Raw genomic sequence first — 25,981 nt, 5'->3', positions numbered from 1 at the left:
ATATTGCTCTTTGAAAAATCAACTAAGGTGCACCAGCTGAAAAATACTTGCTTTGCATGCCAGTATGAAAGTATTTTTAGAATGGTGACTATGGTACTTTGCACTGCTTTAATCTAGGTTGAAAAGAGGATCTAGGTGTGTCTATTACTCAGAACTATTACTCAGAAAAGGAAAGGGAAAGTATATACTGCGAGTAAGGCATCAGTATTTACTTCAAAGATCAACATTAGGTGGAATTAATAAGTAATTTATTTGTTAATAATGGCGTAATTAGTTTACCCATCAAATTTCAATTACCAAATGGCAGGCAACAGCCCTCTCTCTCCACTTTCCAGAGCTACTGACATCGTTAATATGCTAATTTTCAGCAATTCAGAAATTATAGATTATCTTTAAATATAACTTTAACGTCAGATACAGCCTGGAAAAGCAACACCCGAAGACAAAACAAAATTCTTAGCGGGAAAAAACCTGTCGGCACAATGCCTATGCTATCCTTAGCTTGTTTTTGCTTGGAGATTGTTCTGAAGTAGGAAATTGGTGGTCTCAATGGTGGATTTTGTGAAGACATCGTCGCTTCTATCTATCCCCACCCTTGGGCCACTCTCTCTCTCACAATCGCACCTACTACATTCGAGCATATTTAATTCTGAATCGACACTTCCATCAAATGAGACGCTATTAGGAAATTCTTGTTTTTCTTAGGAAATAACCAAATCAATTCTGCTTCTAAAAGGAAAAAAAAAACAAGCTAATCCGGTTGTACTGGAATAGTCTTGTTTCAAATCTAGGGGCCGATTTCCTTCAGCTGCTTACCCACCCACCCTTTTTGGCTCCTGCCTGACTTCTCAAACAAGGTACAACGGGCGCGGATGCGGTGAGCACGATGTGAGGAAGGAATCAGTTGGTGAGAAAACCGGTCTGTTGGCTCCATTCGTTTTATTCCGGGGCCAGGATGAAAAACGGAATACCACCCCCCTCGCCTTGGTCCCCACGCCATTCCCTCCCCTAGGCGGCCTCGAACTCTGGAGGACTCCAAACCAAGCTAGGCTGGGGCCCGAGGTCAGCGCTGGGCCGCGGCCGCATGCCTGCCCCGAGGCCTAGACCAGGGCAGGCGTAGGCTCGGTCCCGGCATGCGAGAGAACCAGAAGCCTGTGGGCCCCGAATTGCCAGCGGGACTCAAAGTTGGGGGGTTGGAGGACCAAAGCACCAGCTCCCTCCTTTCGGCTGAAGTGGGACAGCAGTATCCATCACCCGTCCGCGCGCTTCCTGATCCGGGTCCGCGCGCGCGGCGCGCACATTGGCGGGGGCGGGTCACGTGGAGGTACGGGGCGGGAGGCGCGCCGGCCGGGACAGAGGGCGCGCGCGCGCGGGGGAGGAGCGGCGCGAACTTCGGTGGCGTCGGCGGCGGAGGGAGGGGGAGGGGTGGGTGCTTGACAGCGGGGGAGGGGAAGGGAGAGGAGGAAGGGGGGATGGGAAACGAGGCAGGAGGGGGAGGGGCCTCGGCGAGCCCAGAAAAACGACAACGCGAGAAAAATTAGTATTTTTGCACTTCACAAATTAATGACCATGAGCTCGTTTTTGATAAACTCCAACTACATCGAGCCCAAGTTCCCTCCCTTCGAGGAGTACGCGCAGCACAGCGGCCCGGGCGGCGGAGACGGCGGCCCGGGCGGGGGCCCCGGCTATCAGCAGCCCCCAGCGCCCGCGGCCCAGCACCTGCCGCCGCCGCCGCAGCAGCAGCCCCAGCTCTCCCACGCGGGCGGCAGTCGCGAGCCCCCAGCCTCCTACTACGCGCCGCGGGCCGCCCGCGAGTCCTCCTATCCCGCGGCCGCGCTCTACCCCGCGCATGGGGCGGCCGACACCGCCTACCCCTATGGCTACCGCGGTGGCGCCAGCCCGGGGCAGCCGCCACAGCCCGAGCAGCCCCTGGCGCACGCCAAGGCTCCTGCGCACGGCCTGCACGCGAGCCACGTCCTGCCGCCTCCTCCCCCGCAGCATCGTGCGGCGGCCCCTGCGCCCCAGCGGCGCTGCGAGGCTGCTCCAGCCACCCCGGGCGTCCCGTCAGGGGGTAGCGCCCCCGCGTGCCCGCTGCTCCTGGCTGACAAGAGCCCGCCGGGCCTGAAGGGCAAGGAGCCCGTGGTGTACCCCTGGATGAAGAAGATCCATGTCAGCGCCGGTACGTGGCGCCGCTGGGGAGGCGCGGAAGGGTGGGCTGGGGCTGAGCCGGGTTCCAGGGTCGGGGCGGGGATCGGGGGAGAGGCCCCTAGGGGAAGAGGGCCTCGGGAGGGGAGCACTCAACTGGCCCAAGCTACAGTGGGATGTGGGTGTGTGAGCGCCAGCCAGCCGCCTGATTCCAGTGTGAGAACCCTTTTGTACCCGGGGTCCCTTTATCTGGAGATTTACGAGACGACAAACTGTTAGGGCAGTAATTATAGCCCCCATAAATTTAATTGCCCTGGCAGAGGCTTCAGGCCATGTGTCTTTGAAGCTTTTCTTCAGCCCCAATGCCCAGCACTATTCTTTATGGCTCTCGGGTGTTTCCCGTTGTCAATAGCCTGTGAAACATTTTCTTTGCCGTTTTATGTATCTTGCGTGAACTTGGTGTCAGGTTATTATATAATGATGATGTCCAATTGCTCTTCCCCACCCCACCTTCTTTTTCCTCCTCCTTTCCCTCTCCTCCACTCCCTCCTCCTTGGCTTTCTCCTTCGGGGTTATGGGCTTTCAGTCAACCCCAGTTATAATGGAGGGGAGCCCAAGCGCTCCCGAACCGCCTACACCCGGCAGCAGGTCTTGGAGCTGGAGAAAGAGTTCCACTTTAACCGCTACCTGACCCGGCGTCGCCGCATCGAGATCGCCCACACGCTCTGCTTGTCTGAGCGCCAGGTCAAGATCTGGTTTCAGAACCGAAGGATGAAGTGGAAGAAAGATCATAAACTGCCCAACACTAAGATGCGATCCTCCAACTCCGGCTCGGCTTCAGCAGGCCCACCAGGAAAACCACAAACTCAGAGCCCGCATCTGCATCCTCAACCCCACCAGGGCGCCTCCGCGCTCACTCCTTCCTCTGTGTAATGTTCCAGAGCTCCAGACCAGTTCTGTCCCTCACCTGCTTTTCTCCTCTCTTCTGCCCCTTTTCCCATCCACCCGTCCCCATCTGGACTACAACAGACCCCCCAAACAAAACTCAACTTGGAGAAAAGGATGATAAAACGAAGATGTTTTGCGGGTAAGAAAGTGTGTGAACTGCTTGCCACTGAAGAGAAGACAATGACCAGGATGCTGGCTGGTGGAACAACCTGCTGGCCTGGACAAGGCTGCCAGGTTTGGGTACCTGAGAAGGACCACTTGGCATTAAATACTTTTGAGATGGCTGAAGCCAGTCACACAACTCATGTTGACTGGGAACATGTACATTTGTTGCAAGCAGAAGAAAACAGACCCTTTTCCTACATTCCTTACCTTCCCCTCCCTCCTTAAGGCAGCTCATAAAAGCTTGTACTGAACTGAATAAATGAGTAGCCACTGTGGACCTCACAAGATTATTTAATTCTCAAAAATGTATAGACCTTGATGGTAGATGTGACACATGTTGGTTTCCCTTCCTTTCATTTATTTAAAATATTGTTATGGAGATATTGTCTAATTCTGAGGCACAATCTTGGAAGGGAGAGTGCATTTAGTCCCATGTGCAGCTGTATAAATTGTGGTATGGCTCTGTAGAAAGCCATGTGCTAAGAATAAACTCTGTTTAAAAAACAAATTTCTAAGACATATTTGTGTGTTTCCTACTTTTAATTAAAGAAAAGTTCTCTGAATTGAAATGGTTGACCTTTCGTGTAAAAATCCTGTAGATGGTTTGGGTTGCATTCACTTGGACTGACTGCTCACATAATTTGTTCAACTTGAGCTGAACTCTTGTCAAGTTTGACCCACTGTGGGAAAAGTTCCAAAGAGCAGGAAAGCTCTTGAGCTCTGAGAGGGCTCCTCTTCTTCCCAAACTTGGCCAGGCTTTCAAGCTTCAAGTCTCTGTAAGGCATAGAAACGTGTCCTTCTCTGCAATGAAAGGTGAAACCATGCAGTGCTGCGGGCCCACGAGTTTCTGCAGCTGTTCTACATGCTGAACTCTGAGCACACTTGGAAAGAAGTGGTCCCTTTGGTATTTATTGCACCTTCACACTTAATCTGCCTGTTTCCCTGGAGATAAAAAATAGTTTGTGCAAAGAGTTGAGATTGCTTTTTGTCGCTTGGCTGTTTTTAAGGTTCCCTTCACTAACTGCAACTTGGGATTTTTGTTTGTTTTTTCATTTCTTCTTCTTCTTCTTTTTTTTTCCAAGCAAGACCTTTAAAAATAAACTGAATTTTTCTGGTATACCCTCCAAAGTTTCTTGGGAGGAAAGAATAATGACACCTTAAGCATAATGACACCATAACCAAGGTCGATCTGGGAGTATTAAGTGTTGGAAGAAAGCCAAACTCTGAACCAGGGACATCTTCCTTAAATATCACCAGATCGCACTGTGCAACCTAGAGATCTAGATTCAAAAGGCTGAAATCAAACCCCACTTCTCAATCTTCATAGCCCTAGTATCTGCTTACTCATTTACAAATTAGCAAAGAGGATTTAACTTCATTGTCACTGAAGGGAGTACTCTCCAACAAGACTGAGAAAACCAACAGCCCCTAGTCCCAGAATATAAGAACTATCACCTGACCTTGAATGAGTATGGTTTTTAGTTCATGTAATAATTTTAGCAGAGATGGGAAAGGGGTCTCACCCACCTCTGCAGTATCAAAGGAGTTGTAACCGCATTTCCCCATCAGAGGCTAACTACACGTAGCCAGTGGTCAGTGCTGTTAGACCTTCCTCCTCAACTGGTCTGTGTGCCAGAGGCAAGGGTGATCCGTTTTCTACCTGGGAACAAACCAGATCTTAGAGGAAAGTGGACACCAGTCTCTGAGGGGCCTCCTCATCTCCCCAAGAAAATTCAGGAGCAAACAAATATATTCCTTCCCAAGTCAGGCCAAACCTGGCATAAAGTGCATTTTATAAGGTGTGAACAGTGAACGGGTGCCAGGGAGCTCTGGAAGCCCTGCAACTGCCGCAAAAACTTATTAACCCTCCCCCTACTACATGCACTTGTAAAACGAAATTAAATCATGCTGAAAATAGCAATTTTCCCAGGAATCATTAATCACCTCATACAATAAATACTTCTTTGTAATTCAACAGCAATTCTGAAAGGCATTCTCTGGGAAAAGTCTGTGGAGAAGCAAGGGATCTTCTTGCAAATAATGTGGTCTCGGGCAAAGACTCAGCATCTTGGCTGTCTGCTCAAAAAATGCCTAGCCTCTTGGTGGAAATTGAGTGTCGAGCTGCAAAACCTCAATTGGCAGATTATCATCATTTAAGGTAAATTCTTATATTTCTCCTTGGTAGGAAAGGAGGGATATGGGGGCATTCATTAACTTCATATGGAGGCACTTGTTTGGGGGTGGAAGGAGATTTTCTTAATCTATCCGAGAAAAGAGAGAAGATCAAGATTGTTTTTCTAATATTCCCTGACGGAATGTCAGTTTTTGCCCAAGCTGTCTTGATTATTAAGGTATTGGTAAGGTTTACAAAGCCAAAATTACCCACAATGATCCAAATGATTATTTCATTTTTTCAAGTGATTTACCTGCTTCAGATTTGGTCTTTAAGGGAGCTTGTTATAACAGCTTAGAAAATCTCACTTTGTGTTTCAAAATCCTGCATTGTCTGCCCCTTGCTAGGGCAACCATAAGAGTTCACCCAGAGGACAAATTTTCTATCTCATTAATTGTTTTTTTTTTTTTTACGTGAACCCTATGGGCCCCACAAACCCTTGACCTTTAAAGACAGTATTTTGTGTAAGCTCTGTAAGTTTCCTACCAAAATGACCCTTAAACATGGTCCCTTCTTCTTTTTCTCTTTCCCCCTTCTTCCCTCTAACACACACTCATCAGTTTTAGTCACAGAGCCACACTATGCATGACTCCTAAGATAAAAGTTTTGTCAACATCTGAAATCAACCTAAATCGGATTGGAGACACTTTAATGGTCACAGTTTGAATTAAGTACTTAACACTATCCCCCCCTGAAGAAAAATGGCACTTTGCAGGCTCTCTTTCCTAGTTTTGCTGAAATCTACAATATACCCGGTGTTTTATTACAGCAGGAATTCAACTGTGACAGGCATAGTAGAGTACTTAATACCCAGGATGGAGCTCCTGGGAAGATTACCTAGATATATGGTGAGTAGGCCCTCCAGACAGCATCTCTGACTTTATATTTAGCTGTCCCAGGATGCCCACATTCCCCCCACCTCTCAGCCTCCTCCCCTTGGAGCGGGTATCACTCTCTCTCCCTCTATCCCTTTCCATACCTTGAGCTTCCAAACTGTGCTGCTTTTCTCACCACTGCCTGTCCTACCACCCTTTCAACATAGAAACAGATCAATGGTTCTTTGAAATGGAAAGAAAGAAAACCCCAAAGAATCTATGTAGCAAACAGAAACCTAGGACTTCCGGTGTGGGTGAGTTGGTTCTTTGTACTTCCTTAGTCTCTGCATCCCTAGTTGTGGTCCGGTATGGAAGAACTCAGTCTTACCTTTCCCAACAGCTGCTCCTGTTGCCCCTTTTCTGTACTATACACCAGCCTGAGAATAATTCTGCTTCCTCTCTCAAAGAGTATGGGCTGGGAAGGAGGAGGAAGAGAGTGTGTTCTGACTCCTTGACAGTAGCAGTGAGGCTGCAGGGGCTGCTGTGAAGCATTTTAGCCTGAAACTTCAGTCTTGGAACTCTGGCATCTCTTCTTCCCAAGGTCCCAAACTCCAGGAGTAACCACTCTCCCCTATCCCCACTTTCAGGCCAGCCCTACTACTTTCAGGCCAGCCCTACTCGCTCTATGATTGATTCCTGGGGCCAAAAGAGATTCCTTGATTGAAAGAATGTCCAAGGCGAAAGAGATATGGATGCCATTTTGGTTTAGTCTTCTCAGTTTACCAATAAGGAAACTGAGGCAGCTGAATGCTTCCCGTTTATGTTCTTTATGTTAATCAGTATGTAGCTTGAATAGAGTCTTGGGTCTCATCTTGGATGGGGTGAGTGTACAGACATCTTTTCTCTGCAGAAGCCTCTTCTGCCTGGAATAGACATGTGCTTCTGGGCTTCACTTGAAACTGAGGGGAGGGCCTCAGGTGTCCAGGGGCCAGGGAACAAGGGTGGCTTCTTGCCTGATGAGCCACCAAAGCAGTTGGGGAAATTATATAACCAAACTACTGTAGCCAGTGTGCTAAGACAGGTGGGTTGACCTCTGGACTCAGGAGGGAACGGATGTCAGGGCATCTGACTGTCCACAATTCTCCTAGTCCTGGAATGACTATTTCTAATATGCTAGCCCTGAGATTTCTGTAGGTGATTGCTGCCTCGGAGCCTGTCAAGGGCGTCTGGGTTCTGGAGGCCTGGGAACTAAAAAAGCCAAACAAGGACCCTGGTTGCAGCAGATAAAGGTGTAGTGCCTGTTCCAGGGAGATATTGAAATTGCAATCTTTGTGGTCACGTGACTCATTAAATAATTAATGTGGATCGTCAGGAATGGATCGGAGTCGTCAGGGCCTCACTAGGAATGAATCTCAGAAGTGAGTCCCCCAACTTCCTATTTGATTTTTAAAAACACACACCCTCAGATTTATATCCAAAAGCTTTTTAACTGCTTCAGGAGGGGTGGAGAGAGGCCGTCAGCGGGCAGGACCCGGAGCTGGCCGACCCACGCTGGGTCGTGGGCTTTTTCCGTAGGGTTTCTGCGAGTTTGGGGAGCGCGGCGCAACCGGGGAAACGTGAGTTCGGGTTCGGGATTTCTGCGGTCACGTCTTGGCTTTCGTGATGAAGTGGGACTGATGCTCAGACAGTTGGTAATGTTCTGATTCACACTGGGGAAGGCTGCAGAGATATCACAGGACGGGCGCGCGGCTTTGTTCAATTTTCCCGGTGTTCATAAATCACCCGCGCCCGGCGAGCGAGGGAGCAAGCGAGCGCCAAAAACGCCGGAGAGAGAGGCCGCAGCGGCAGCGGCAGCGGCAGCCATTGCAGGGGAGAGACCTGGGCAGCGTCTCTTTGTGACTCATTAGTCTGAACGATTTATGGTGGAACTGCAGCCATGAATATTTGACTTGGGGATAAGGAAACAGCAACAATAATAATAACCATAACAATTACAATGCTCCTAAGAGTCAGGGGGTGGGTGGGTGGGTGGCGGTGGATGGCGGCATAGTGGATCTTTCTGGGACTATGTTGAGTGGCAACTGCAGGGTAGCTAAGCCCCACCTTGCTTAGGGTCAGGCCACTGTCCGCAAGGCCAGGGGGCACTCCCTTTGGGGACACAGAGGACAAGTTTGAATAGAGGAAAGGGGCCCAGCATGGATTCCGAGTTCCAAGTGCTTGATGGACACTGGGGGCTGCAGGTCGAGGTGGTGGCAGAGAGCAGTTAGGGGCTGGTGTGCATCCACTTGTTCAGTGTGTTAGGGGTCCATGAAGCCTGAGGGTCAGGGGACTTGTGGGCTATTTGGTAGCCCCTTTTGGCACTCTTAGCAGGATTGCATGGATGCAGGACAGCCACTGGGGCTGATTTGGGCAGGCTAGAGTGTGGGACAGGAACAGGGCTGTGGAAGCAACTGGACCTCAGAGTCCCAGCCCAGCAGAGAACTTCTCTAAGCCAGGGACCCAGCACCCAGGAGGATTCTTTGCCCCTCCTCAGTGTCTTCACCCTATCCCCCAAAAGCTGGCTGACCATTTGCCAGTTAGAGAGCAAGAGAGGGCTGCAAATATCTGGAGGGAGGCGGCAGCAACAGAATTAGGGCCTGGAGGGACTGGCCGCTGCTGTGTAAAGGGAGGCTGGATAGGGTCCCCAGATGGGGTATTGTCTAATACCTGCATCCTCCCCAACTTCCCCCACTTCCAGCAACCATAGCTAGCCTACTCAGAGGGACTGGGTGCTGTGGTGATCCCGCCAGCCCACTGGGGCCGAGAGAGAGGACGCCCCAGGGCTTGAATGAACCAGAAGACAAAACCTTCCAAAACTGCCCCTGGCCCATGGACTGAGCCGGAGTCTGATTTCGCGCCAAACAAAAATGAACACTATTAGTGAGGTTTCAGGAGAGCCGGTGATTGAATGCTCCCAGGCAAGGCTTCCCTTTGTTAGCAGAAGAAAATAAAGCGTGCATTCACACTCCCAAGTTGAGGTGCGAGAGCAGCTCTTGCAGCAGAGGGAGGGCACCAACAGAAAGCCTCTTCCACCTTCCCGTCTTCCTCCGCCTGCACCCCCGCCCCCCACTCCCCACCCCCCCGCCATAAAAAGAAAGAAAAAAAAAAAAGTGTGGGTGCGGAGATGGAGTATGTATTTATTTTACAAAAATAAATCACCACCTTCAGGCCATTTGTAGACCGGAACCTTTCGAGCAATGAGTGCGCCACATGGGCGAGTGTCCTGGCGACTCTTCCGAGTCCGCGTCACCCCGGGGGCCACCCGGGCACCCGCATCGCCGGCGCCTCCAACTCTGCTCCTCCAAGTCCCTTCTTCCGCGGCCGCCCTTCACCCTCTGCTGTTTGTTTGTCCGCAGAGCCGCCGGATGCCGGAAACGGGGAGTCCCTGAGCGCCCGGAGCTAGAGACACTCTCGGCTTCAGCCTTGGACATCTTTCGAGGTAAGCGCTGCGTCCCCGGTAAGCGCCGGCCCTCGCACCGGTGAAGAAGTTTACTTTCCCTGGCAGCTGCCACCCCTTGCAGCTAGCTGGTCAGTATTGAAAGAGGTGCTGGTCAATATATAACTTCTGAGGAGTTCCCCTCAGCTGCGCGCCCTGCCAGCGAGGGCTTCGGCGACAAAGCTCTACCCCAGACCGGCTTCGTGCAGGAGGGGCGGTTGCAGAAACCAAAGATGTGTGTTCGTCGGGGGCGGGGGCGAGTGGGGGGCTCAGAAGGGCGTGTGTGTTTCTTCGGGCATGCCTCAGACGAACCGAACCGCTCCACGGAACAGCAGGGCCAAAGCCTACTAGTAGAGGCCACGGGCGCGGCGGTAGCCGCGTGGGCCGCTCTCCTTGTGGACTGTTCACGGCGCCTGCGGAGCCTGGGAGTTCAGCCGTTGTGGTCAGCCTCAGGTCTGCGCGCAGAAAACGTGCCTCGACGCCTTGTAGTTTCTCCTATCGTCTTGCCTTTCCTTGGCAAGAGGGAAGTTGCTGTATTTCAAATGTGTAGACCATCGTTGGCAGCTGGGCTTCTCGGTTTCTTTAGCCGGACTGATCCACTGATCTTCCTGTGGGAAAAGCACGGGTTTTCTGTGTCTCGTCGTTTTCTTTTCCTATTTAGAACAAGAGAAAACTCTTTAAAATTCTTTCCAAGTTCTGGCTTAATTTGTTCTCTTAGTTTAGGATGCAGGGAGGTAGTTACTGTGGTTTATTACCTTGTAAAAGATCCATAAATTTCGTGCCTATTTGGGGGAGGGGCCGCTGGAATAGCTTTCAAAAGCGTGGGATGAAGGAATGGATTTGCTTTGTTCTTTTAGGAATTATTTATTTTTAAAAGTTTGCTGAGATTTTTTTTAAATCTTCTATTCCCTAGGCCTCAGTCTTCCCTAAAATCTGCTCCTACAATAGATATCAGGTTGTTAATTAATTGAAACACTATTCACTGATGCTCTAGGGCTGATAAGGTGTTCTGGATACAATTATTACTTTATCAGATAGGAAGTAAACAGAGTAATAGTAAAGCTGGTACTTTCTCAGCTACTGTATGTTTATTTATCCCAAGTATAGATAGAGCATTTCAGGAATTTGTAACTCAGATGTACTTAGGATTTGCATTTCAGAACATAACAGAACCACCGCATGTGTAAACAGTTGCAGAGGTCTGTGGCCAGGGGTATAAAATGATAATACATATCCAAGAGAACTTGGAGCCCATTTGTACTGTAGTTGCACCCACAGGAAATATCTCATGTTAAATAATGATCTATAACCTGCCCCCCCAACCCCCCCCCCCACACACACACAGTGGGCTAAGGGCCTTACCTGACACTGAATAGAAAAAACCACTACAGTTAAGTAAAGGGAGAAAAATGTTAAGTGTATTTTTGACGGAGAAATCAGATTACAGTGTTTGAATACAGATATAGCTAATCTGCCAACAGCCTTGCAAATATTGACTAAAGCTCTGTATCCTTGGTCACTTGCTCCTTCTAAGACAACTTTGTGCTATTTTGGCTCCATTGCATGGATCTAGGGCTTTTGTCCGAGCCCTGGCCAGGTTGAGTGGAGGAGTCAGTAAAGGGGGAATTGGCAGCTGGGTTTCCCAACCTGCGCCTAGATACTTGAGCATCTCTATTCTTGTTCTCTGGAACAAAACGGAACCATAAAAGGCCCATAGCCTTGCTTCAGGAAAGTGGGTTTCAGAGTGGTGAAGGAGGACTCTCAGCTGCTGGTTCCCTGGGGGCTTGGCCAGACCAAGATCTCTCTTAGGGAAGCCATTTTCACTTCAAAAGTTAAACTTCCTTTGACTTGTTCAGATTTTTCCCTTCACATCCCACCCAATCACCCCATCCCACTCCAAGTCGTTAATGTTAATTGTTAAACAGCAGTTGAAGCATTAACTGGGCTGTTAATAGAGGTATAGAGGCTCCTAGCTGAAGCTGAGATGCTGCTGGGCCTTTCTGGCGTTAAGGCATTTCTCTGAAGCAGGACCAAAGACTTCTCTCATTGATTTATCGCCTCGGAATTTCGGTTTGCTCCAGACTGCTCTGAGAGTTCTAAAGGGGGCCTCTTCTCATTTTTGAGTTGAAGCCTATGCAGAAACTTTAGTTGGCAAGGAAGGGAGTTTGCCAGGCTATCTGGAGAGCTCAGGGTGAAATTATACGGATGGATGGGGTAAGGGGAGCAGAGGCCAGTGTATTAGTTGTCTGAGTCCTTGGGAAACCAGAGAGTGCTTTTGAAAAGAGCCTTTGGGCCTGACCCCTACCCCTCAAACCTGAGAGAAGCTGGTTTTCGATTTGGGTTCTCACTTTGTAGCCTGTGACTTAGGTCAGAGCTGGGAAGGTTCACATAGGGGTTCTCTCCTAGCTATCCCATAGACAGAACTTTATCCAGCTTAGGCCGGGACTTACTTCCAAGGAATTAGGCCTCCTCCTTTTTTATTGCCCTTCTCATTTGGACACCCCCATGACCAGGCCTCTGCTGAGGGCCTTATTTTCTCACCAGGCGCCTTCTGTCCCTCTGCAGGGCAGAAGGGGAGGGAAAGAACCATGCACAGCTTTCTGCAGCTGCTACAAGTGAGCCCTCATGCTTAGAGAGTCATAGCCAGCTGAAGACCCACTCTCAAGGAACAAAAGAATATGGCATGAGGATCTTACCACCACCTCAGAGCATTCCCCAAGTTAGAAACAAAGACCTGAAAAGAGGGAGTTTTTAGATGGCTTCTGAGAACGTGAACTGTTGAAGTCAGTGGACAGAGCCCCCAAGCAGAAGGCAGGAGTTGGAGTGGGATGAGGAGGGGGAATGCCAGGTTCCTCATGAGCAGAGTTGGTCCCGTTCAGTTTCTGATGGTGGACACAGAGTTGTCTTTGAGGAGAGTGGACACACTTGTCTGCAGAAAGGGTCTTAGGTTGTCTTGTAGGTTATTTCAAGGGATGCCAGCCAACATTGGTTCTTTTTTTTTTTCCCCTCTCTTGCAGCGACAATTAGATCATTTCCCCTTACATTTTTCATCATTAGAAGCCTATAATTTCATGTATCACTCAGCTATGCACTAAGGAAATGTGTAAGTGCAGATTTAGCCTGGACACTTGGTCCCTCCAGATTTTGCAACCCTGACCCACCACTCTAGAGCCAAGCATCTCTCTTGTAGGGGGCTCCTATCAAAACCAGCTGGACTTGGAGGAGGTGCTTCGGCCTTTTGTCAGGTAATTATGGGCCTTTTGGGTTTCTCCAGTGACTGTGGTGTATGGTGTGGGTGTTAGCAAACTCCATACAATGGCAGGCCATTAGGGAGTCCACTGAAGAGGCCAGTTAGTACTGGGTTTTCTTCTGGAAACAGGGCCAGCACCTTTTGCCTTTTGATATACTGGCCAGTTGGCCAGGGGAGACTGGAGTGCTTGGGTGTTTTGGGTTCAGCTTGTGTGTAAGTGGGAGACTATAAGGAAAGTTCTTCAGACTGTGAGAATGGGGACAGAATTGCTCTTCCCTTGTGCTGACTCATGTGTACAGAAATGTAAGTGGAGCTAAGTGGCCTTGTGTGATGAGTGTTGGGATGGGGGGAGATGCCCCAGTGTCCTACTGTCCTGGATAAAACTTCCCCATTGCTGGTCAAGGTCCCCCAGTTCACCTCCCTGAAAGCTAAATGTTCTGATTGGAAACGTAGTTCCTTCAGTGATTCCCTATTTCAAATAAAAGGATTTAAGTTGACGTATGACCACGTGAGCACATAATACAGCGCATTATTGTGGCATTTGGAGCGGAGACCCAGACGGGCTTTGCCTGTGATTACGTTTTCTAGATTCTCTACAGAGCGAGAGCTTTCCCCCACCCCCACGCACCCACCTCCTCCTTCTTCCCCTTCTCCGGAGAGTGCTCTCCTAGCGGGTTGCAGTTTTCAGCGCTCATGGAGCGGTTCTGGGCGAGCTAGCCGATGGGACTCCAGGCCACAGCGGGAGAATGGAATTTATTTTAAGGTATTTCTGTTGATTGTTCATATCTGGAGTGAGTTATGGCTGTGAGAGAGACAAAGGTCAGGCGAGGAGACCCTGGTTCATGGACAGGACCCTCAGCGCCTCTCTTCCTTTGTTTCTTCCTTAGAATCGAAAGCATTTGAAAGATCCCCAGTGGCGCCTCAGACTGCATTTAATTCCCTGGCAAGTGTTGGGGGGTGTAAAGGAAAGAGCATTTGGGGGCTACTAGGTGGGCCTGGTGGCCTCCAACACTCGAGTGGCTTTGTCCACTGCAGCGGGAATTGAGTCCCAGAAGCTGAGCCCCTGGTGGATGCGAGTGTTGGAGCACTGCCGGCTCCAGCCAAGGTGGCCTGAGTGCAGCTCACAGCTTGCTGGATGGAACTGCCTGGAGAGGGTGGGGGCTGAGTGAAGGAGAAGGGGAATTGCTCTGTTTAGCCGTGTTTGCTGGCTAGGATGGAGGGTGAAGGCTGACCTGGACAGCCAGAGCAGCTGGGGGAGAGAAATCAATGAGTGTCCAGATGCGCTGCCATTTTATTGATGATGCTTCGGGCCACTTTGTTCAGTGTTAGGTGGTTGCACGCGCTTTTCCACTTGCCAGACTGAAGGAGCCAGACCCTGAGGACTAGCCATTGTTTGCCCGAGTACCCTTTGCCTGAACAGGGGTGGAGAAGGACAGCTCAAATCTAGGAGAGGCTTGGGCTGGGGGCAAGCATGCTGAATGCCCAGAAGCTCTGTTGTTCTAACATTCAGGAGACAGAGAAAGGAGGGAGCTGGAGCTAGCTGAGCTTCGTAAGACACAAGGCTGGGGCGCCCCCTGTTTCACCCCCAGCCGGCTAGGAGAGTTGGAGAACTGGCCGGTGTGCCCTGGGCTGGAGGGAAGTCTGAAAGCAAAGTCTGCAGAAAGCAGAGGCAGACATCTTCAGAGTCCCAGGAGCGGTGCTGTAGTCAGAATGGGGGCAGATGAGAGTTAAATAGCTTCCAAATTACTGGGAAAGCCCGAGCTAATTGGGCTTTAGGGACCCCATAGGAAGGATGGAAACTCCCTAAAAAGGTGAGGGAAATTTCACTTTCCTCTGCTGAAGTTCTTGGAGCAGAGAAAAGTGATGCCTACAAAGGAGCTGGGAATCGGATCTGTGTCCTGACTTAAAAACAAACAAACAAACAAACAAAAAAACCCCAAAACTTTCCTCACTGGGGGAAAAAAAAAAAAAGAAATCAAATCAGATTTCTCCTACTTGAGTGAGATTTACTTCCCCAGACAGAAGGGCTGCTTCAGCCCTCCCCGCTACTGGCCCAGGCACTAACCGTGTTTAACTGAGGCCGTTTCAAGTGCTCTAAAACACCCCTTGGAAATAAAATGTAAGCTTTAATTGCTGTTCAATTACTTGTCAGCATTTCATATGATTTATGACCCAGTTCTGGTGCATTTTTGACCCAGTTAAAGACTCATAAATAATATAGTTTCACTAGAAAGAATGAGAGAAGGAATAGAGGTTTGTTAAATGCATCTTTTTATTGTCGCTTCAGTGCCAGCAAGTGGAATAAATATCTAAGGATGGACTACCGAGCTGGTTCTGTATAAAAGTGTACACAGACAGAAGCCAGTAGAGGTGTTTATAGAGAACTGGTTGGTTTTTCCCACATGGAAAGAGCCAAAGCCACTCCATCATAGCTGAACTATAGCCATTAAAAAAATAAAGGCTAGTCTCCCCCTTTACCCTCAAAATGCCAACCTCACCCTCAGAAGCAAGCTTATTTCCTCATTGATTTTCTTCCCCAACCTGGGATTTCTGTGCCTTTTGTAGCCAACAGTTATTCCCCACCTTCCTCCCTGGCTGCACAGCCACCCACAGGCTCTCACAGATAAGTTCATAAAGATACTTCTGTAAAGGATAGAAAGGCACCAGGGCACTTCTGATGTTCCAGACACTCTTCTAGTGCTGAAAATATGTTTTCTTCTAGTCTTCATGGGTGAGAGATGGGGGCAGGGAACAGGGCTTAAGAGTACTGGGGGAGCCAAGGGGTCCTCTCCCCAGAGAGAACCTCAGTGGTTTTGGTGGAGCCGGGTGAATGGCTGCGGGATTTACTTAGGGCGCTTGGGTAGGGGCTGAAATCGACAGGCGATATTTTCCTTTTAAAAAAGCAGTAACAAACAAAAATCCTTCAGCTATTATACATTATTATTTTTAATCAATTCACCCATCTGGCTCCAAAGATCAGTCCTTTGGATTTTAGCAGAGAGGCCTGGGGCCCAGCAATCTGCGTGCCAGGTCGCCAGACCCTAGTCTTGAGGTCCGAGCCCCACTTCTGCCCGCTGCCCAGAGGAGGTCCTGGCCCAAGCTCCCGCCCTATCTTTCCCTGGGCTCCCTGCTCGGCGGCTCCCGGCCTCTCTGGGCGCCGGCGGAAAGGTATGCGTCCCGGGTCCCCCAGCCCTCACCTCGGCGCCCCGGGCCGTCCCCTCCCCTGGCAGGTTCTCACGGAGAGCGGGCCTTCCCGGCAGCTGGCTTAGCTGAGAAGGCGGCGAGTCGCGTCAGCAGTTTGGAGGAGAAAGTGCGGGTTGATTATTGACCCACGCCTTCTTTCTTCAAATGCTACATCCGACCCAGCCGGTTTGAAGAGAAAATGCCGCCGAGCGGATTTTTGCGGCCGGCTCTTGCCTCCTACGCTGCCTCGCTCCCCCTTTCAAGTCGCGCTGCAGCAGTATGCCATAAGGAGCAAGTGTTTGCTGTTTTGTGCTCTGTTTACAGCTTTGGGGCGCCGAGTCATAAATCTTGCCCAGCCATAAATGACAAAAACCATTGGTATGCATGAGGCCACCCTGGCCCGGAGTGCTTTTTGATTTCTCCCTTTTCCCTTGGCTTTGTTTTTGCTCTAAGGTGACACTTTGGCTCCCTGACAGTTTAAACATACTACTTATATTTTTAACACCTTCCTTTGAGAAGGACCGGCCGTTGACACCTTGGAATTGCACGAATGCTCCATTTCTCTTTTGCCACACACATATCCTGACAGAGTTCACTTCCGAATCTGGAAAGTTGAGGGAGGCATTAGGAGGGAGAAAGACTATCCTCCTTAAAGTTTTGGCAAAATCGCTGGGCATATTGGGCCTTTCCTCTGCTCAGCGTCCCTATCTGCCACTAATTAGGGCAGAAAATATAGACGCGGTTTCCTATTGGGGTCAGAGATATCTTAGCCCGAGAGTGAGCCGCGTGTTTGTACTGTGAAATGGGTACAGAAGGGTTGGACACCTAGAATTCTAACACCTTTGTGTGTACCTGAGCCCAGAGCGGCCCGTTTTACTGCCTGGACAAACCATATCTCCCCCAGGCTACCTCCCTCCCGGCCGCCAGGATTTCAAGGATTTCCACCTGAAAAAATATAACCAGAAAGCCCAGTTGGCTCTGGGGGAGGACTCCCAAGAAAGGAGGCCCTGTCCCAGCCCCTAGAGACTGGCTTTGAGGTTCTCAGCTTGGGGGTGGCAGGTGAGGTAAACTGCCCAAAGTCTGGGGAACTCTCTTCTCCTGGTTCTCTGCCCCGCAACTGGAAATGTTTAGAGCATGGGGTAAGGTCGTTTCTCAAACGGATTCCAAAGAAATAGAGCCCAGGAAGAGAGCCCCTTTGTGAGAGCCGTTTGTCCTCATTAGCATAATTTTCCTGGACTTTAGTGACGCTTAGGAGCGGGGAGAGGGAGGGCGTTGGGGGTTGGGGGGAGACTGCCCTCCCCCCCCGCTGCCGCCGAGCTCCCCCTCTCGCTCGCCTCCGCCCCATCCCCCACGCCGGCGGCGTCCTCCCCAACCCGGCCGCCTCGGCCTCCCTTCCCGCCCGCCCCCAGCACCCCCACCGCACCCCCCGACCAGACGCTGCTCCGCGTGTAATATTCATAAGAAACATACCCAAGTCGGTGCCACTAGCCCAGGCAGAGCCCCGCGCCGCGCTAGCGCTTATCTCCGGGCCGCGGCTGCTGCCCTCGGGAAGGGCAGGGGGCGGGGGTGTGGGGGAGGGGAGGGTGGGTGGGGTGGGTGGGAGGGGGGGTCCGAGCCGCCCCAGTCCGCCCTGGGCTAGCCGTGCCGGAGCAGCGAGGCGGCCAAGCTCTGCACCGCGACGTCCGGGCCTCAGGGTCTCCCTCCCGCCCGCCGTCTCGGCCGATGCTGAGGGTCGGTGCCCATCCCGCGCCGAGGGGACCCGGCCGGGCCGCCGAGCCGGGCCGGGGGCCGGAGCCCGAGCCTGCGCCCGAGCCCGAGCTCGTCAGAAGTTAAGGTAAGCAGGGCTCCAACCGGCCGCTCTCAGCGCTGAATGGTGGAGTTTACGTCTCGGTGATTTATGGCTGCAGACTTAAATCTCGGTTCAAGAAGAGTTCACAAGCCGGAGCTTCCTTCCCGGCAGTGACTGATACCCTTACACTTCGAGTTCAGGCCGCTTTCCCATCCCCGCCCCCACCTCTTCCCTCTCCCAAGCCCAGCCTGAACTTTTCGGGGTTAGGAAGGAGAGGAAGGGGCGGGCGAGGGGACGCGGGGTCTCTTACCCGCCGTTCCCGTTTGAACTCGGGGTGAGGGCAGGCCGAGGAAGGGGCGGGAGTGGAAAAAGAGAGCGGTGTCTGAAGGAAGGAGGTTGAATTTGGGCAGATCTTCCAGAGAGACAATAGGGCTTGCTTCCTGCACTCAGTTTAGCCTCAACTCTGTTTCAGTTCTTGCACCTGGGGGTTATTCTCCAGAAACGGAGCTTTTCAGAGGAATCTCCTCCCATCCCCAACCTTTGCTTGGGGGTGCCAAGCAAAGTTTCCTGGCTGGCAAATCTCCAACTTCTTTACCAGGTTGCAAACTTTGGGGGCTGGGTTGGGGTAGAGAGGAGGTTTGTGGATTGTGTGGGCCCCAAGGTGGGCCTCAAACAATAGGAAGGGCTTTGGTGGGTGAGTTCACATTTTGAGATTATGGAGTTTGTTGTTTGCTCTTAGAGGTTTAAAGGTATTTTAAATTATTTTACAAGGCAATGCATAACTTGATGAAAAGACTTAAGTAAGCCGCAGGCGGGTGTAGCCTCTGATAATGGATTAGCAAGTCACTTGAAATATTGCATGTTCAAGATCAGCTTAATTTTGTTTTATCTAATATCTTTCTGTTCAAGTGTCTGGAGTAATTTTCTTAACCTGACGTTTTATTTTACAAAGATACAAGCCCAGTATCTTAAAAATTTATAATGGCAGACATTAACACTGCCAAATGTAATTGGAACTATTTTCAGTGAAAGAACAGGAAACAGAGACATTAAATTGCTATTCTGTTTTAAATTTTATTTTATCCTTTATTTACTTTTGATCATGGGATCTGTAGCTTCCTATCTATTTCCAAAAGAGAAACCGTACAGGCTCAAGATCACATACAATAACTCCGGATAAGGGATGCTGTAATTTTTAATTTTGGTTCTGGAAAATTAATTGTGCCTGTTTTCCAGATGGTGGTCAGATTGTTGGTTTAATAATGAAATCCAAAAGAGTCTATTATTAAAACCAAAATTATAATCATTCACTGGTAGATGCTTATTACACTAATTTTTTTCTAGTTAACAAAGGGTCTGCTATTTCTGGAAATCTTTAATAACTCCAGGGCACAAATACACATAGTTGAGGTATGAAGTGTAAACCCTTTTCTTCATGAATTTGTTATTGTAATTTTCTTAAATGGTCAGAGACTAACATTCTGATTGCGTGGTGGTGGTGGGGGTGACTATATGAACTCACATGAAAGTTTTCTGAGCTGAGAGCTAGAGGTTGACCATGCAAAGGTGAAAACATAAAACAGATTTCACTTTTACAACATGCTTTCTAAATGAAAAGGGATTAAGAAGGCTTTCAGTTGCTTTTTAGCTTTCCAGGTTTGTCCTTTACTTTGTATTTCTGAAGCAGGTAAATAGGCCAAGTAGCACATAACAACAATAACAGCACACAAAGATCAGAGAACTCTAGCAGGATTTTATGGCTTGTGCTTCCATCCCTCGTCCGGAGCCAAATGACCCCCATACATCAAATTACATAGCAGTTTCTAAGACAGAACCTATTATCGTTAAGTTGGAAGGAGAGTTCAAGCGGTGGTCATGGAGATGACGCTGGTTTTTCAGGTTCCTGATGTTTTTTTTTTTTTTCTCTAATCCATCATGTTTTAACAGGTAGAATTTGATAGTTGTCCTGAATAACAGGACCTCAGAAAGTCCAAGGCAGAAAGTCCAAGGAGGGTCTGGGGACTTCTGTAACAGGGGGAAAGAGGTGGGAGTGGCTTGCTGGGACCTGCCTGAGAAATAGGGAGAGGGAGGAGTAAAGAACTGTTCAAGATTTGAGTTTTACTTTTTGGAGAGGGTCTTGTTGTCTGTCTTTTCCCACCCGGAATGTTCCAGCCACCGTTTTCTCTCCCCTTCTTGACCACAGAGGTCTCATTAGGAGGAGGTGGGTCATATCCTTACACAAGGGTAGATTAACTGTCTAACAAGCTCAGCTTCTGAAATCAACAAGGGTCCAGTCGGGCTATTGCCTGAAAAGATATTGTGCGTACCTCTCTTGGGTGCTGAAAGGTCCAAGAAGGGCCTGGATGGGAAGTCACCCCGCGTCATGGGTTCTTTTGGCATATATTAATCTTAAAGAAAATACTGGAGGAAACGTTGGTGACCCAAACTCTCCTTTGCCCCTCCCCATGATCTCCAGAAGGGAGGAATGCAAGGAGGGGAGACCCCAAGTTTCTTCTTCCCTGGAAAATAAGGGATTCGAATCCTGTTCTTTTCTAGCCCATCAGGCCTTTCTCCTTTTGAACTCCAGCCCCGGCTTCCCGACCTCTTTCTCTCCTTCTCTCTCCCTGGAAAACCCCCCAACTCCAGACGCAAGTTAAGCAAATATTTGTAGCTGCCAGTAAATTCCAGCGGCTTTTTATAGCGCGGCTCTCTGCGCCCGGGGCCAAGTCGTGCTGCTAAATATTGCTGACCACTTTTTCTTTTATGGCTTTCATGTCACTTAGCTATTGAGAGTAAGATGGATTTGCGCGGAGCCCTCACGGCGCTGCGATTCTCGCCCCCCAGGTCTGCGCGGGGCGGCCATTGGCTGCGGAGCGTCACGTGACCGCGGGGGCGTGCCAATGTGCGCCCTCACGGGTGTCAAGCCTCTGTCAGAGCGTGCGATCAAGATCGTGAAACAACGCGATGCAAAAAGCGACCTACTACGACAGTTCGGCGATCTACGGTGGCTACCCTTACCAGGCAGCCAACGGGTTCGGTTATAATGCCAATCAGCAGCCGTACCCGGCATCCACAGCGTTGGGCGCCGATGGCGAGTACCACCGACCCGCCTGTTCACTCCAGTCGCCTGCAAATGCCGGGAGCCACCCCAAGGCGCACGAGCTGAGCGAGGCCTGTCTGCGCACCCTGAGCGGTCCGCCCAGCCAGCCTCCGGTTCTCGGCGAGCCGCCCCTGGCCCCACCGCCACCTCAGGCTGCGCCCCCTGCCCCACCGCAGCCTCCAGCCCCGCCGCAGCCCCCTGCACCCACCCCTGCCGCGCCCCCGCCCCCCTCTTCAGTCTCCCCACCTCAGAATGGCAGCAGCAACCCCACCCCCGCCAGTGCAGCCAAGAGCCCCCTCCTCAACTCGCCCACCGTGGCCAAACAAATCTTCCCCTGGATGAAAGAGTCTCGGCAAAACACAAAGCAGAAAACCAGCGGCTCCAGCTCAGGTAAAGAGGTGCCTTGCGCAAGAGGGCCCTCCGTCCTGGCTTCCAGCCCCCCAAACCACCTCCAGCCACAGCCAGCAGGGTCTGGGAGCGCTGGAATATTTCCAGAATTCACTGCTCCTCCTTCCCCCAACCCTCAAAGGTTTCCAGAGTCTTTGCAACTAGGGAAATGATTGGACTCTGTGTGCCTGGGAAACCCTAGAGGGAGACTTGATGAGAGTCTTTCTGGATCTAAGAACAAGTGGGCCCTAGTGACTTTGGAATACCTGCTTGTAGAGTTAGGACCTTTGGGCAGAACAGACATGGGCACCACTGTTTCTCTTTTTAGCACAGCTCCTTATTTCTAATGAAACGGTGGTACCTACCCCACAAGGAAATGTGGCAGAATAAAAGCAGGCCTCCAAGTCAGAATCAATGGTCTGCCTATAATCAGAACCTATTTTTAATTTTTGCTCCAGCAGATGGAGTGGCTGCCTTACCTCTGGGAAGGCCCTGCTCAGACTTAGTACAATGAAGGTCGCCAGGGATTTCCTGGGGGAGGGGATTCAGCCTTGTCATCCTAATGGGAACCACATGGTCCTCCTGGAACCAGATTCCAGGACAGACTCTGGGTCTTGTGCTTCCCAGCATCTTGGTTTCCTATGCCACTGCCTTCTCCAGTTGCTAGAGCTCTGTTCTGAACCTGAGCATCTGGAGCCATCCGGAGCCAGGAATGGGGCAGGGCAGGGGGAGGGGGGGGGTGGGGAGCAGGGAGAAAAGGAGGGTCAGGATTAGTGGGCATAGCTGGGGCATGCTGCTTGGTGACATGAAGAACCCTAATTAATGGCATCCAGCACCAGATGCCTGGGCCTCCCCACCAGAAACGGGATTTCTTTTCAATGGGATCTCCTTCTTTGGCCAGAGAAAGCCTTCCAGATTGGAGCTTCCACTCCAGTCCTCTTTACTGGACAGAGTAAATAAGAGGCCAGTGGAGGCAACTGTCCAATCCTTCAGTGAGATAGTGATGGAGGGAAGGTTTATTGAGTGTATATTAGGTGCCCCACATTCCAGTTACTGTAAAGGGAATAAACAGAATGAGACCTGCCCACGCAGAGCTTGTAGTCTGATAGGGCAAAGGATAAGGAGATGAACCAGAAACTGAATAGCTCCAGAAGGGAAACACAGTGTAGGAATGCAAACAGGGCGTTCTGCTTTTCTGTTCCTTGCCCGCTTGGAGAGGCTTATGACTTGCAGCTTTAGTCAGTGAGAAACTGCTGACACTGTTTCCCTACCAGGACAGAAAATAGTACCTACGTCCTTCTTCCTCTTTCTGGGCCCTGATAGATGGAGGGATCTTTGGGGCCTGGAGGAAGGAGGGGCCTGGCTAGGTCAGGGGCTGGGCGGGGCAGCCCCTGATGCCACTCTTCCTCTCTCCTCTGATCTCGCAGGGGAGAGCTGCGCAGGTGACAAGAGCCCACCTGGGCAGGCATCATCCAAGAGGGCGCGCACGGCCTACACAAGCGCGCAGCTGGTGGAACTAGAGAAGGAATTTCACTTCAACCGCTACCTGTGCCGGCCGCGCAGGGTGGAGATGGCCAACCTGCTGAACCTCACTGAACGCCAGATCAAGATCTGGTTCCAGAATCGACGCATGAAATACAAGAAGGATCAGAAGGGCAAGGGCATGCTGACGTCATCAGGGGGTCAGTCCCCAAGTCGCAGTCCCGTGCCCCCCGGCCCTGGCAGTTATCTGAACTCTATGCATTCGCTGGTTAACAGCGTCCCATACGAGCCCCAGTCGCCCCCGCCTTTCTCCAAGCCCCCTCAGGGCGCCTATGGGTTACCCCCCGCCTCCTACCCTGCGCCCCTGCCCAGCTGCGCACCGCCGCCTCCACAGAAACGCTACACGGCGGCAGGCGCGGGCGCGGGGGGCACACCTGACTATGATCCACACGCGCATGGCCTGCAGGGCAACGGCAGCTATGGGACTCCACACTTACAGGGAAGCCCCGTCTTTGTAGGGGGCAGCTACGTGGAGCCCATGAGCAACTCTGGCCCGCCCCTCTTTGGCCTAACTCACCTGCCCCACACAGCCTCGGCTGCCATGGACTACGGGGGTGCTGGGCCACTGGGTAGCGGTCACCATCATGGGCCCGGGCCAGGGGAACCGCATCCAACCTACACGGACCTTACCGCCCACCATCCTTCTCAGGGAAGAATTCAGGAAGCCCCCAAGCTCACCCATCTGTGATGGTGGGCTTGGGGCTGCGCGCCAGGAGAGTCCCCCCCCCCCCCCCCCCCCGCCGCCCATCTTTCTTCATTTGCTTTTTTTGTTTTAAGGTTCTTTCTGCACCTCCCTTTCCTCTCTTCTCCACCCGCCCCGCTCTCCCCCGACCCGTTTTGTTTTCTTTGGTAACACGTTTTTATGGTTTATGTGACGTAGCAATCTTGGTTGCTGGAATGGCTGTTGGTATCAGTAGCGATATGTATCTGCTCCCGCCCCTCGCTGGGCCGTTGGCCTCGCACCCTTTACCTTCTCTACTCTTTGATCAGAAACAGGGTATATGAACAAATTTTCTAGCCGAGTTGTTCAATGTGAATTTGTTCGTACATTATGGCTCCCGAGGGGAAGCAATTAATTTTTAGTTTTTTTTTTTTTTTTTAATTGCACTTCTTGTAAAGAGCGAGAAAAAATCAAAGGCGCTTTGAGACAGGGGCTCCCTGTACAAGGATGACTAAGTGTACGTCTTTCCGTGTGTGTATGCTGGTGAAGTCAGATTTATTTATATTTTTTTTGCAAGCATTGAATAAGTTTTAAATATTATTTATCCCCATCCGTCTGTATTTATATTAAAGAAATTCTGTACCCTGATTGTTCAGAAGGTTTCTTGGGCCTTTTGTTCAATGGTGTATTGGCATACATAGAAAAAAATTTTATTCGAAAGGGAAATATAATTCCTTTATAAAGATGGTAATGATGCAATAATACCAGAGAGGATCCAGCTTTTGAAAACAGTGATTTAGGTTTGTAACATCCGGCGAAACTGAAAAAAAAAAAATCTGTAAACGCGAAAAATGCTAGATTTGTTTTGAAAGTTCTACATTCCTTGCTGCTCACATTCTGAGAAACAAAACAAAAAAAAATAAAGTTTATTCTGAATAATATCCGTGTTCAGAAGAGATTCTTTGGCCAAAGAGAAGGGTCTGCATGGAGTCCAGGCGGAGGCGAATTGGAGGAGCAGGCCGCGGCAGCCCTCCAGCTCCGGCGTGAGGCCTGGCTAAGCGGCTCGCCCGGGAGCGCGGCGAATTCTCGGGGAAGGCAGCCGGAGCTTCTGGCGGCGGCCGCTCTGGAAACGCCGAGCTGCCAGCCCGCTGGGCTGCCCGGTTCCCAGCTGCCACCGTGGCCAGCCGCGGGCGCAGAGGCGGCGGAGTGCTGAGTGCGGAAGGAACAAAGGCGACCCCGCTGAGACGCGGAGGGGGGCGCACAGGTGACCCGGCAGCCCCGCCAGGGAGTAAGGTAGGGCTGTCTTCTCCACGATCTTTCTCGGATCAAAGCGGACCAGCCAATGCCTTAACTCGGGGAATCACCGGCTGCGCTGAGGATGCATTTTCTAGGAGCAACCCAACGTCCGCGGATGCTTCGCTGTTCCTTACCGCTCCAAGAGGAAAGAATCACAGCTAATATCGCCCCTGGGAGTGGGGCGGTTCGAAAGAGACTATGGTTCACCCACGACTCCAGCAAAAGAACGGCTGAACTCCGAGGAGCCTCCTCAAGTCCTTCCATAGACTGTTCCTAGCATTGGCTTCTTCCCGGAATATAGGATTTGGCATTCTCTGGATTTATTTCCTCTCCTTCTTCCCTCCCTGTTTTCCTTTTATGGCCCAGGGGGAGGGGGAGAGAGAGAGGAGATTGGTATCTTTCTAATAAAAATGCAGTTTTACAAGTACTTATTTTATTTGATGCTACAGGAGCTAAACATTATATTTCTATTGCTGGATTTAAGGAGGGCTGCCTACTGACTGGCTGGCAGAGGCAAAGGCAGGCACAGGAAAGGGAAATACTTTCATCTTCAGATTAAAGAATTGCTCAGAGAAGAAACCAAAATCAGAAAACGCAAACCTCAGAACTGCATCCCCATCAGCAACTGCCCCCTCCAAAGCAGAAAGTGAGGAACCACCTGTGTCTGGGTATCAGGAGCATCTGATGTGAGAAATATAACCCCCATCTCCCTGGATTGTATCTTTCAGAGGCAGAGATGGGAAATGTCGCCATTTTGTTTGCAATCCAAAATATACATCATCATGGCCTCTATCTTTCCCCTAAGAAACTCCTGAAGATGAGCTTTCAAAACAGGCAATGGAGCCATTTTAGGGGTACCTACTGGGCCTGGAGGAGCTGCTTTTAGGGAACCTCCTGAAGTCTAAAAAAAGAAAAGAAAAAGACTGGGAAGATGCAAAGCCAGGCAGCTGTAAAGCGCTGGATGTTTCACTGCTAGAAGTGCTTCCCCCAAATCTGTCCTGGAGCTCCTGCTATATTTATTTTATTTTTTTCTTTTCAAAAGAGTTTAGGAT

At 50.6% G+C, this 25,981-nt stretch overlaps 2 protein-coding genes and 1 pseudogene across 8 annotated transcripts in view; 2 read left to right on the top strand and 1 right to left on the bottom strand.

Moving 5' to 3' along the window:
- Nucleotides 1–24,572, top strand: part of HOXA3 (homeobox A3) — a 32,446-nt gene extending 7,874 nt beyond the window's left edge. Inside the window, exons 2-5 of one of the 6 annotated variants that reach the window (XM_086396356.1) lie at nucleotides 5,237–5,416; nucleotides 9,642–9,724; nucleotides 20,788–21,433; nucleotides 22,858–24,572. In XM_086396356.1, the coding sequence (XP_086252482.1) occupies nucleotides 20,908–21,433; nucleotides 22,858–23,660 (1,329 nt within the window). In that variant the 5' untranslated portion in view covers nucleotides 5,237–5,416; nucleotides 9,642–9,724; nucleotides 20,788–20,907 and the 3' untranslated portion in view covers nucleotides 23,661–24,572. Of the gene's footprint in view, nucleotides 1–5,236; nucleotides 5,417–7,718; nucleotides 7,863–9,641; nucleotides 9,725–12,755; nucleotides 12,967–13,594; nucleotides 13,735–17,268; nucleotides 17,294–17,503; nucleotides 17,989–20,787; nucleotides 21,434–22,857 lie in introns of those variants that run through there. The other 5 variants (XM_086396358.1, XM_086396360.1, XM_086396359.1 and 2 more) reach the window with 5 other exon arrangements.
- Nucleotides 1,360–3,766, top strand: HOXA4 (homeobox A4). The gene is made up of 2 exons (XM_086396368.1): nucleotides 1,360–2,179; nucleotides 2,732–3,766. Exons 1-2 carry the CDS (start codon nucleotides 1,564–1,566, stop codon nucleotides 3,076–3,078), a joined length of 963 nt encoding a protein of 320 aa, XP_086252494.1. The 5' UTR covers nucleotides 1,360–1,563; the 3' UTR covers nucleotides 3,079–3,766.
- On the bottom strand, nucleotides 9,403–13,666 carry LOC147374118 (uncharacterized; annotated as a pseudogene). Its single transcript, XR_015162464.1, has 3 exons — nucleotides 13,590–13,666; nucleotides 11,084–11,106; nucleotides 9,403–10,374 (listed from the first exon to the last, which is right to left on the bottom strand). The product of XR_015162464.1 is annotated as an uncharacterized LOC147374118 (transcript).
- Nucleotides 24,573–25,981: the final 1,409 nt, after the last annotated feature.

The sequence above is a fragment of the Bos grunniens genome, chromosome 4, assembly GCF_055505025.1.
Source record: "Bos grunniens cultivar Pamir isolate PY7600 chromosome 4, Bosgru_T2T1.0, whole genome shotgun sequence".
NCBI classification, from domain to species: Eukaryota; Metazoa; Chordata; class Mammalia; order Artiodactyla; family Bovidae; genus Bos; species Bos grunniens.
This window is presented reverse-complemented; position numbering and strand designations above follow the sequence as displayed.

What these genes read in the sequence shown, in the direction of transcription:
- HOXA4 (XM_086396368.1), top strand. Translation starts at nt 1,564, where the DNA reads ATGACCATGAGCTCGTTTTTGATAAACTCCAACTACATCGAGCCCAAG. An exon ending in GAAGATCCATGTCAGCGCCG is followed by an intron (nt 2,180 to 2,731) that starts GTACGTGGCGCC and finishes ATGGGCTTTCAG; the next exon opens with TCAACCCCAGTTATAATGGA.